Raw genomic sequence first — 11,388 nt, 5'->3', positions numbered from 1 at the left:
GTGAGCCACCATGTGGTTGCTGGGATTTGAACTCTGGACCTTCGGAAGAGCAGTCGGGTGCTCTTACCCACTGAGCCATCTCACCAGCCCCTTTTCCCCCCTCTTTTTCCTCCTCTTCTTCCTCCTCCTCTTCCTCCTCCTTTCTCTTTCTCTTCCTTCTTCCTCCTTCCTTTTCCTTTTCTTTTTTGTTTTCTTTTTTGTTTGTTTGTTTTGTTTTTCTCAAGACAGAGTTTCTTTGTGTAGCCCTGGCTGTCTTAGAATTTGCTCTGTAGACCAGGCTGGCCTTGAACTCACAAAGATCCACCTGCCTTTGCCTCCCCAGTGCTGGGATTAAAGACATGCACTAACACTGCCTGGTTTTTGGTTGTTTTTGCATTGATGTTCTCCCTGCATGTGTGTCTGTGTGTCTCCTGGAACTGGAATTACATATAATTGTAAATTGCCATGTGGGTGCTGGGAATTGAACCTGGGTCCTCTCAAAGAACATCCAATGTTCTTAACCACTGAGCCATCTCTCTGAGGCTACCACTCTTGAAGGGCCAAACCCAGGGGCTAGGGCTGTCCTGTCTCAGTTTTCCTTGGGCATGGGCCAGATGCTTCCAGGCTGGCTGGACTTTGTGTCTAAGGGTCTGCTCTTTGCTGGAGACTTTACTGGGCAAGTGGTCACCAATTCTAAACTCCCTTGTTTTTAGGGGGCCATGGCCTTCGAGTTGGTGTCCTGGATACTTCAGCTCCCTATCCCCCAAGTGGCCCTGCTTCTCTGGGACCACAGACGGCGGCAGCAGCGAAGCCCGAGAAGCCCCCTGCAGGAGCCCAGCTTCCAACAGCAGAGAAGACAAATCTGGCAGCCTATGTGCCTTTGTTGACCCAGGGCTGGGCAGAAATCTTGGTCCGCAGACCCACAGGTACTGAGAGAGCAGGCAGCCTGGAGAGTGCCCAGTGGTCTTCAGAGCATAGGGGCATTGAGACATTTGCTCTGAGGCTGCTCTTCAGAGGGGTGGTGGCTGAGGCACTTGCAAAAGTGCCAAACAGGGCGACATGCCCTTCAGACATTTAGTCTCTGGGTGTAGAAGACCAGAAGATGAGACTGAATGTGGGCAGGGCAGATTCCTTCTGAGTCCTGAGCCTGCAGGTGGCTCCCGTCTCTGCCCTCGTGCTTGAGCCCATCCCCTTTATTATGAGCACACAGGCATTAGACAGGGCCAACTTTCAGGTAGTCTCATTTGACCTTGTTAACTTCTTTACCATTTCCACAGTCATGTTCTGAGATCCTCTCTGAGTTTAGCACATGAATTTAGCTTGCAGCAGGGGCATGCCAGTCACCAAGAGGGGCTTAACAAAGAACCTAAGTCCAGGAATAGTCGTGGGTGCCGTGTGGATGTGGTACAAGGAGAAGGCTCTGGGCTGCCAGGCTGTCTGAGGAGCCCCAGCCCTGAGGTGTGTCTGAGCCTGGCCTGCCTGGCCTCAGTCTAGTGCTGCTCTGGACCGACGCAGGGTGTGAGTGGGTATAGGCTGTTGGAGATAGTGATAAGGGTGGGGCATGACTGGGAGGTATGGCCTACAGCTTAGGTACCACCCACCCCACCCCCAGGAAACACCAGCTGGCTGATGAGCTTGGAGAACCCGCTCAGCCCCTTCTCCTCAGACATCAACAACATGCCCCTGCAAGAGCTGTCCAATGCCCTTATGGCTGCTGAACGTTTCAAGGAGCACCGGGACACGGCCCTGTACAAGTCATTGTCAGTGCCAGCGGCTGGCACCGCCAAGCCTCCTACTCTCCCACGCTCTAATACAGGTGAGCACAGAGCGTGCATGGGCAGTGCCGAGCTCAGATGCCCAGTCTGACTACAGCAAGGCTTCCTCTATGGAGGCCTCTCACGTGTAGTTTTCAGGGTGTTTGGGGAAGATACTAGTGTTCTGGTCCCTAAAGTTTAGGAGCGGGCTCATGCCTGCTGAAGAAACTCTCTTCCTTGGAGACTGGTACCTGCTGCCACCATCAGGATGCTGCTGAAGGTTGGCAGTGTCTGGATGGAGCTCTTTGGAGTCTTTGGCGGCACTTCCATGACGGGCTTGGCCTGGGGTGAGGAGGCACTGCGGGCAGCTGAGCACACCCTGGGCCTGGGGTGGGATGCCTGAGCCTGCCTGCCTGCCTGGGTGCTCCTGGCCTGCCAACCCTGCCCAGCTAGGCCCTTGATCACATGTGGCCACAGATGGCACTTGGAGGCTGAGGACATCCATATGTCAGCAGCTGGCCAGCAGTAACCTCCCAGAGGCTGTGCATGCAGTTTGGAGAGCTGGGAGCCCTGTGTGCCGGCCCTGGCCGCCGCTGGTCCTCCCCTCTGTCCTCTCCAGGCCCGGGGCTATGCCCGTCCTCTCTGCTCGGCCTTGTGCAGTCTCTGCCGCTGACGAGGCTACTCGCGTGGTTCCCTTGCAGTGGCTTCTTTCTCCTCCCTGTACCAGCCCAGCTGCCAAGGACAGCTGCACAGGAGCGTTTCCTGGGCAGGTATTGGCGCGTCCCTGCGAGGAAACCATGTGCTCTGCCTCATAGACGCTGTTCTCCTCACCCCCCCCCCCATCTGCTCACCCTTCCATGGCTGGCTGGGCCTCTCATCACCCTTGGGGAGTAGGGTCCTGGCTGACATGAGGACATCTTGTGTAGGACACCTGTGCTTAGCCCATGGGGACCCTTTGACACCTATCCTGAGCTGAGCTCTGCTTCTGAGCTCTTGTGGCCTCTGACTGACGGGCTGGGTAGGTCTCCTTTTTCCCTGTGGGTGGCAGCTGTTGGGGTTGAGCCTGGCCCTAGGGCCCAGGTGAGACCCTTTGCTAGCTACTGATGATCTGATTGTTTTGTGCATCTCCTTTCGTCATAGCAGTTGTCTCATGTGTACTGGAGCCAGTTTTGGAAGGGCACTGTATACATGGCTGCTGGAGTGTGGGCAGTTGCTAGGGGAGGTGTCAGTCAGGCTGCACTGACCCTTGATTGCTTCTTACACATCCCCTTCCCTGGCATGCTCTGCCCAGGGACTTCATCCCTCCCGTCAAGTACCACACTTGAAGCTTCTGTTTTCAGAGTGGGTTGCAAGTCTGCATATAGGGACATCCTGTCAGCTTCTTTCTCAGGTCCAAAGCCAGAGCTGGCTTCAGGCCCTGCACCCCTCCCACGCTGGAGCCCTGTTCTCCTCCTTGCCTTGCTAGTGATGCAGGGGTGGGTGGAGCTGCTGCACACTGGCCTGCTGGAGGTGTTAGAGCCAGGGCTCCCCAGGCCTGCAGAGTCCATCTCAGCCTGCTCCAGTGGCAGCGGCGGGCAGAGGGTGGACAGCTCTGCAGGCGCTGCCCTTCCACCAGGGAGAAGCTGGTGTCCAGGGAGAAGCTGGTGTTCTGAGGTCACCTGAGCGTCCGCCCTGCCCAGCACATAGCAAGCTTCCCTGTCTGTGTTCTCCCAGACTCGGCCATGGTCCTTGAGGAGGGAAGTCTAGGAGAGACTCAGGTGCCAGTGGAGCCCCCCGAATTGGAGGATTTCGAGGCGGCATTAGGTACAGACAGGCACTGCCAGCGGCCTGACACCTACAGCCGGGTGAGCATCATGGGAGCCATAGGGAAAGCTGGGGCAGGCGACAGCGTCTACCTCAGACCTCCTGGCTCTGTACTGACTTGCTGTGTGAACTTGATAGGCCTTTCCCCCATGTTGCTTCTGCTCCCACCCTCTGGGTCTCTCACCCTCTATCTGGGTGGCATTTATTGTGGTCTTTTTCAGTTTGTCAGAAGGGATGGCAGGCCTGGAGGGGGAGCCAGAGGCCCTGGTGCTTCAGTGCCTCCTAACAGTGTTTCTTCCAAATTGTCTTTGCAGTCATCCTCAGCATCTAGCCAGGAAGAAAAGTCCCATTTGGAGGAGCTTGCTGCAGGGGGTATCCCCATTGAGCGGGCCATCTCCTCTGAGGGGGCTCGGCCTGCCGTGGACCTCTCCTTCCAACCCTCACAGCCTTTGAGCAAGTCTAGCTCTTCTCCGGAGTTGCAGACCTTACAGGACATCCTTGGAGACCTAGGGGACAAGACTGATATTGGACGGCTGAGTCCTGAGGCTAAGGTCCGGTCCCAGTCAGGGATCCTGGATGGGGAAGCAGCTACCTGGTCAGCTGCAGGTGAAGAGAGCCGTATCACAGTCCCACCTGAAGGTCCTCTGCCTTCCAGTTCTCCCCGCTCCCCCAGTGGCCTCCGGCCCCGAGGCTATACCATCTCTGATTCTGCTCCATCACGAAGGGGAAAGAGGGTAGAAAGGGATAACTTCAAGAGCAGAGCTGCGGCCTCCAGTGCTGAGAAGGTGCCAGGCATCAACCCTAGGTGGGCACAAATCCCAGGTTGCTACCAACTCCAGGGGATACACTTTCTTCTTGGCTGGAGCTCCCATACACTGCACGGGAGAACAGGCAGCCACGAATTGTGTCTTCCTGTAGCTGGTGGGAGCCATAAGGAGGGTGGGTCCTTGGCCGTTGAGTTTAGGTCCTGCCATCGGCCCCGCCCTGACCAATGCTTTCTCTGTAGCTTTGTGTTCCTACAGCTCTACCATTCGCCCTTTTTTGGTGATGAGTCCAATAAGCCCATCCTGTTGCCCAATGAGGTAGGCCGGCCTTCTCTCTGCCACAGTAGGGGTGGGGTCACAGAGGGTCTGTCTCCTCTTGGGTCGAGACAGTCATCCTGAGGACTGGTGCTATGTAGCTGTCTGGGTTGGTGGCTGGTGGCAGGGTAGTGTCTGCCCTGAACTCACATAGGCTCTGTGTGCCTGCAGTCCTTTGAACGGTCAGTACAGCTGCTTGACCAGATTCCATCCTATGACACTCACAAGATTGCTGTCCTGTATGTGGGAGAAGGCCAGGTAAGGCCCTGGGGTCAGCATAGGACTACTAGGTCTCAGCAGTGGGTCAGAGTTCAGTCTCTGATCCTTTGATACTCTGGAGGCTTGGTGAGTCCTGAGCCAGAAGCACAGCCATGAAATGCCAGGCCAATGGGTTGGTATGCAGAGCTGTGAGAACTGCAGGGTGCATACATGCAATAGCAGAGGTCTGAGGTCCCAGGATGGGCCACTGAATGAGTGTAGCTAAGTGGCAGGACAGAGGGCCATCATGGACAATCTCACAGCCCAGTATATGAACATGAGCCATACTTCTTATGAGGTAGGGACCCTGGACTACTTTGAGCCACCATTATTAATGCCAGCATTTTGAAAAGTATCCCTCTGCTGTGTAGTGCCTTGGTGGAATTAGGTCATCACTATCCTAGCTAGAGGAATAGGATTGGGTTTGGTTGCAAGGTTACGGAGCAGTGCTAAGGTTCTGGGTATGTTGATTTTGCTAGCTGAATGTATTATGGGTAGAGAAGGGAGGGAGGCCAGTTGGCACCCAGGTCTATAGACTGAACAGCTGTAAGCATGACGGTACTGAGTGGGGGATGGCTTCCCATCCGTGCCGAGCCTGCCAGGTGACTGAACTGTTACTATTCTTGTCCCTGGATCTCCCCACAGAGCAGCAGTGAGCTGGCCATCCTGTCAAATGAGCATGGCTCTTACAGGTACACGGAGTTTCTCACAGGCCTGGGTCGCCTTATTGAGCTCAAGGACTGCCAACCAGACAAGGTGTACTTAGGTGGACTGGATGTATGTGGCGAGGATGGACAGTTCACCTACTGCTGGCATGATGACATCATGCAAGGTGTGTACTCCTCTAGGTAGGCCTGCTTCCAAGCCCTGCCTCTGGAAAAAACAAAACAGAAAACAGGAAATCTGGAGGGATACAGAGGTCTGAGCCTGGGCCCTAAAGTGCAGCATTTGGTGTCCTGTCCTGGCACCCAGTCCAGTGTCACCCACTCTACAGCTGTTTTCCACATTGCCACCCTGATGCCCACCAAGGATGTGGACAAACACCGCTGTGACAAAAAACGGCACCTGGGCAATGACTTTGTTTCTATCATCTACAATGATTCTGGTGAGGACTTCAAGCTGGGCACCATTAAGGTGAGTGAGATTTCCATGTGCGGTTGCCTAGGCAATGGCTGTGCTCTGCCATTGCCATCACCAGACTCAGCAGCAGTCCAGGCTGTCTACAAAAATGACTGCTGATGTATCTTGAAGTGGCCTTGAGTGTCTTGGGAGGGTACACTTTTGGGCGCCCCATGCACTGGGACAGGCTATCAGAGACACAGGAGACATGATCACAAAACCTTCCTTCATATATAGGAGGAGCTGTGGCCCTCAAGACTAACTAGGTGAATATGTCCTGGTGGGTGTACAGTGCTCAACAGGAGTGTTTTAAGGGTCCTTGTTGGACACATTGTAGCACACTTGGGTCTGCATTGTATCACAACTGAGAGATGAGGCAGGGCTCTGGGAAGCTAGTGTATAGGAGGGGCCCATGGGCAGTATCGTCCTGGGAGAACACTCTCAGCTCTGTCACTTATGCATAGTCTGTGTATCGGGAGTACTTTAGGAGTGCCAGGAAGCCTGCAAGACAGGGTGTATGTTTTATGCTGAACACATAAACCTGCATGTGAGTGGGCAGGCCCAGATGCAGAGTAGGCTGTTTAGCCAGAGATGTCAAAGGCAAGTGGCCAAATGCCGCCTCATCGAGGTGATAAACCTCGACGCAGCCGGGAAGCAGAGTGGCCTTTAGCACATGCTCACACCGGGTGACTTTCCTCTTGTTTGGGCAGGGCCAGTTCAACTTTGTCCATGTGATCATCACACCGCTGGACTACAAGTGCAACCTATTGACCCTGCAGTGCAGGAAAGGTGAGGCCCAGGCTGGGTAGGGTGGCAGTTTTGGCCTGAGCTGGGTATGAACAATGTGTCTCCACAGACATGGAGGGCCTCGTGGACACCAGCGTGGCCAAGATTGTGTCTGACCGTAACCTGTCCTTTGTGGCCCGACAGATGGCCCTGCATGCAAATGTGAGTGGTGGCGGCGGCGGCAGCCTGGGGAGATAGTCGTGTGGTTGCTCACTGTCACCATCCTGCTCTGTCTCCTCCAGATGGCCTCACAGGTACACCACAGCCGATCCAACCCCACTGACATCTATCCCTCCAAGTGGATCGCAAGACTTCGCCACATTAAGCGTCTCCGCCAGAGGGTAGGGAGGACAGGGCTTCAGAGATGTGATGTCTGAATCTGGTTGAACAGAACTTCTGGACTCACTGCCAGAGCTTTCTCTCTCTCTAGATCCGTGAAGAGGTGCACTATTCAAACCCAAGCTTGCCTCTGATGCACCCTCCAGCCCACACCAAAGTCCCAGCTCAAGCCCCTACTGAGGCTACACCCACCTATGAAACAGGCCAGCGGAAGCGCCTCATTTCCTCCGTGGATGACTTCACAGAGTTTGTGTGAGGCCAGCAGATCCGTGACTAGTCCTGTGGCCAGCCATGTAGCTGGCCCGTCCTTCCCTGCCCAGTAACACCTGACTGTACTCCTACATGAAATAAACTGCACATGCACATCTGGCCCTTGGAGTTCAGAGAGCAGCACAGACAGCAGTCAGACAGCTTCTTTATTTGACTTTGTCTTGTCTGTTTGGGGTTGGGGCAGAATCCAGGCTAGAGCTGCAGCTGAGCCCACAGAAGCAGGCAGGTGCCATCACATACATTCTCTTTCCCCTGCCCGCCATGGGGGCAAGCCCCATTGGTGGGCTTGTCCAGTAACTTCTTGGCATCTTTCATCCCACAGTAGTCCTGCCCTTGCTCAGATCTGAAACCAGCAGATCTGCGTGCTGCCTGGCCCCAGACAAGGGAGGAAAACAAGGCCATGGTGGCCCCAATTGCTGTCCAGCACCTGCCCGAGGCCAGACTCGGATCCAGTAATAGCTGCAGCTTCCCCTGTACCCCTGCCCTGGGTAACAATGGACCCATTTTCAGCCCAAGTAGAAAATACTGACATACAAAAATATATACATTTTAACCCCATATAAATTATTGATGGTGGACATAGAAAGCAGATGGTAGCTAGAGGGCAAGTACGCTGCAGAAACAAGACGGGTAATAACTTAGGGGACGGATAAAGGAGAAGTGTAGCTTAGCCCTCCCTCCAGCTTAGATTTTTAGCAAGAGGAGATGGCCACCTAGGGGTAGAGCTGGGCGCAGCCCGCTGAACCTGAGGACTTGGGGGGAGAGGGAGCGAATAAATTAGCGTCTTGGAGGCTGGGTACTCACTTGGTCCAATACTGCTGTGTCCTCCTGTAGGGAGGGGACCCTGGGTCCTGGCTGGCCACACAGCCTTTTTAAAGTGCTGAAGCCCCATATGTGGACAGGTAAGGAAGGCAGCAATACCTGTACCCAAAAGAACTGGCATGCAGCCATTCTGCCTGGCCCAACCTAGAGGGCAGCAGAAGGTAATACTGAGTGGTGTCCACCCTGGCTCTGAGAGGCCAGTGTGAAGCTCAGGCATTCCCAGGGAAGGGAATGGCCAAGACCCCTAGGGCCTAAGTGCTGCTGGGGTAGACCTTGTTATTAGGCCACAGGGACACCCTGTTGGGGCCTACAGTCTGATCCAGCCCCTGACTGGCCCGAGAAAGGCGGCTGGGCAAAGCTGGCCGAGAGCCTGGGAAGCAGCCAGGGGAGGGAGAGGAAGGAGGTCCACTGTGCCCATGGCCTCGAAGGCTCTGGAGTTGTTGCTCCAGCTGGTAGACGTCCTCTGTGGCCTGGTTGAGTCGGTCAAACTGGACAAGCAGACTTTCAAACACAGCATGGAGACGAGAGGGCTCTGGTTCCAGCCTCAGCGTCGAGCGGCTTAAGCTGGCGCTCGGCCCGTCTGGTTGGCTGGACGAGGTGGACGGGTGTGACGCTTCTGAGCCTGAGCTGGGCGGGAGCACAACTGGGGATGACTTGGAGCCCCTGGATGAGCGGGAAGGCAGTGGATCCATCCCTTCAAAGCGGACTTTGTGGCGAAACTGGGGGCGGCACAGGGGCTCGGTCAGTCCGGCTGCACCCTGGGCTCGCGAGACCCAGGGTGTGTCCCTCTCCCCCCCACTGGGCCGTACCCACCTCCTTGACCTTGCTGAAGCCCATCCAGAGCCGAAGCCTACGCAGGAAAAGCTCCACCATCTCATAGTCCTGGGGTTCCCATGCTGGGCGGTAGAGCTCCCCACGCAAGGCGTGGTACCGCCAACGCAGGAGGATAGCCCCTAACCTCAGGGCACCCCACACTCGCAGAGCCCAGAGCCCCACACACAGCAGAGGGGACAGGTACCAGGACTCTGAAGGGCACAGAGTGGGGACCCTCGCCCCAGGGCACAGCACCAGGAAGGCTCGGGCCATGTTGTAGAGAGTGTCAGCACCAGAGGAAATAAGCTATGGAAAAGAGATGCAGGTGAAGGCATAGCCTGGGGGAGGCCCTTCCCTGGGATACCACACAACAGCGACCTACCAGGATGGCCATCTGTGCATAGGCCACGCCGAGCAGCACCAGGCCCAAGGTGGCTCCCATGAGCTCGGGCAGGGCCCGACACAATGTCTTGCCAAAAACAGACCACTGGCGCACAAACCGCAGCTGCTGGGCAGCCTGTGGATAGGAGGCAGTCAGCCTTCCCCCAGCCATGGCATTCTGATCCTAGTCACCACCAGACCCCACCTTTGACCTCACCTTGACCAAAAGCAGGAAGAGTAGTGAAGCTGCCAGGCCACGGGCCACAGAGCCCAGCTGAGCCACTTGGTCGAAGCTAGTGAAGTGGCGTGGATGGTCGTGCACAAAATGGGTCCATTGGCGATCAGCAATGCCCAGCTGGGCCAGGCGTACAATCCCTGTAGCTGCTGTCAGTATCACCAGTAGGCACCGTGCCCAGGTGTCAGGCCTTGCTGTGCACGCACACCCATCTCTGCGCCAGGTCTGCACCTCGGCCATGGAAAAGTATAGGGCAAACAGCAGCAAGCACACCTGGGGGCAGGACGGGGGGTGTAGAGAGGAGATACGTGATGGGTGTTGTCAAGTGTTCAGATTCCTGTGGGTGTGATCAGGATCCCAAGGAAAGATGTCAAGTAGAAAGGCATACCGAGGTGAGCAGTGGCAGAGACAGGCCAGTGCTGAGTCGCCGTAATGCAAATGGGCGGACACTGAAGGCAGCCAGTGCATGGCCGGCTACAGGGAACTCGAGGCGCAGTGTAACAGCAGCATGGAGCCCCACAGCAGGGCTGTAGCGGGTGAGTTCTACAAACACTGCACGGCTCCTGCATGGAGGGTGCTGTCAGCATGAGGGACCGTGTGCATAGGAGCATAGGATACAGGATGACACGGGAGACACGGAAGGGACGGAGGGAGGGAGGGGCACAGGGGATTCAGGGCTAGGCATGGGGAGAGCAGGCTACAAATGAGGCTCAGAGCCTGCCAAGGGAACGGCTACTTTCCTACTCATTTCCCCGACTCAGCACCCACCTGCTGTCAAGCCAGTTGTGCAGCTGCAGGAAGCCCAGCCGTGCACGGCTCTCCTCCAGACTCAGACCTAACTCCTGTATGTAGCCCCCACTGTCATACACTGCACAGTATCCCCAGTACCAGGCGCTGTGGAGACAGGGCAGGGTTGGAAACTCCCTAGTCCTGAGAGTATCTGATAGGCATGCCCCCAAGGGGGCCAGAAGATGCTCTAGAGAACGTCACCCAGGTGGGGCCTTAGGCTCTTGTTCTACTCACCCCAGCAGGTCCGGTGCAGAGTAGGCCCATGTCTCAGAGCCATTTTGCACCACACTCTGCCAGCCAATGCCATAGTCACTGGTGCTCAAGCTTCCTGCTGCTGAACACATGTGCTCCGAGCTAGAAGGATCTGAGCAAAATGCTAGAAAGCAGAGAGCCAGGACTCAGGACATACCCAATGGGTGACTCGCTCTTCAACTGAGCTGAGGTCCTGTGCTGTGACCTCCCCAAATCTCTTAGCCACCCATGAAGCAATTATGATGTTATAAAAAGGCAACAGAAGGGGCTGGAGAGATGGCTCTGCAATTAAGAGCACTGACTGCTTTTCTGAAGGTCCCGAGTTTAGATCCCAGCAACCACGTGGTGGCTCACAACCATCAGTAATGAGATTGGATGCACTCTTCTGGTGTGTCTAAAGACAGCTGCAGTGTACTTACATGTAATAGTAAATAAATCTTTTTTTTTTTTAAAAAGGCAACAGAAGAAAACTAACGAGGACAAAAGTTATACAGTTAAGTCGAGTTCAAATAGCTCAGCTGCAGGTTGCTAAGGAAGCAGAAGGGTGACAGAGCATGGACCACCACCCCCCAGCAGGGTGACAGAGCATGGACCACCACCCCCAGCAGGGTGAAAGAGCATGGACCACCACCCCCAGCAGGGTGACAGAGCATGGACCACCACCCCCAGCAGGGTGACAGAGCATGGACCACCACCCCCAGCAGGGTGA

The 11,388-nt window shown here is 55.6% G+C and overlaps 2 protein-coding genes across 21 annotated transcripts in view; one reads left to right on the top strand and one right to left on the bottom strand.

Annotated features, from left to right (window-relative positions):
* The window catches only part of Tsc2 (TSC complex subunit 2), a 35,698-nt gene extending 28,179 nt beyond the window's left edge, over window positions 1–7,519 (top strand). For 6 of the 15 annotated variants that reach the window (XM_029471416.1, XM_029471419.1, XM_021150061.2 and 3 more), the window contains 13 exons: window positions 693–905; window positions 1,592–1,795; window positions 2,435–2,503; window positions 3,447–3,577; window positions 3,851–4,341; window positions 4,543–4,618; window positions 4,787–4,873; window positions 5,519–5,705; window positions 5,868–6,007; window positions 6,703–6,781; window positions 6,849–6,940; window positions 7,021–7,119; window positions 7,209–7,512. In XM_029471416.1, coding sequence (XP_029327276.1) covers window positions 693–905; window positions 1,592–1,795; window positions 2,435–2,503; window positions 3,447–3,577; window positions 3,851–4,341; window positions 4,543–4,618; window positions 4,787–4,873; window positions 5,519–5,705; window positions 5,868–6,007; window positions 6,703–6,781; window positions 6,849–6,940; window positions 7,021–7,119; window positions 7,209–7,373 — 2,033 coding nt within the window. In that variant the 3' untranslated portion in view covers window positions 7,374–7,512. Of the gene's footprint in view, window positions 1–692; window positions 906–1,591; window positions 1,796–2,434; window positions 2,504–3,446; window positions 3,578–3,850; window positions 4,342–4,542; window positions 4,619–4,786; window positions 4,874–5,518; window positions 5,706–5,867; window positions 6,008–6,702; window positions 6,782–6,848; window positions 6,941–7,020; window positions 7,120–7,208 lie in introns of all 15 variants that reach the window. The other 9 variants (XM_021150064.1, XM_021150059.1, XM_021150065.1 and 6 more) reach the window with 3 other exon arrangements.
* The window catches only part of Pkd1 (polycystin 1, transient receptor potential channel interacting), a 49,410-nt gene continuing 45,538 nt past the window's right edge, over window positions 7,517–11,388 (bottom strand). For all 6 annotated transcript variants that reach the window (XM_021150069.2, XM_029471412.1, XM_029471414.1 and 3 more), the window contains 7 exons: window positions 10,662–10,803; window positions 10,407–10,532; window positions 10,027–10,201; window positions 9,621–9,911; window positions 9,405–9,539; window positions 9,023–9,328; window positions 7,517–8,928 (listed from right to left, as the gene is read on the bottom strand). In XM_021150069.2, coding sequence (XP_021005728.1) covers window positions 8,461–8,928; window positions 9,023–9,328; window positions 9,405–9,539; window positions 9,621–9,911; window positions 10,027–10,201; window positions 10,407–10,532; window positions 10,662–10,803 — 1,643 coding nt within the window. In that variant the 3' untranslated portion in view covers window positions 7,517–8,460. The remainder of the gene's footprint in view (window positions 8,929–9,022; window positions 9,329–9,404; window positions 9,540–9,620; window positions 9,912–10,026; window positions 10,202–10,406; window positions 10,533–10,661; window positions 10,804–11,388) is intronic.

This window comes from Mus caroli, chromosome 17 (assembly GCF_900094665.2).
Source record: "Mus caroli chromosome 17, CAROLI_EIJ_v1.1, whole genome shotgun sequence".
NCBI lineage: Eukaryota > Metazoa > Chordata > Mammalia > Rodentia > Muridae > Mus > Mus caroli.
The sequence above is the reverse complement of the archived record's forward strand: the minus strand, read 5'-3'. Positions and strand labels throughout refer to the sequence as shown.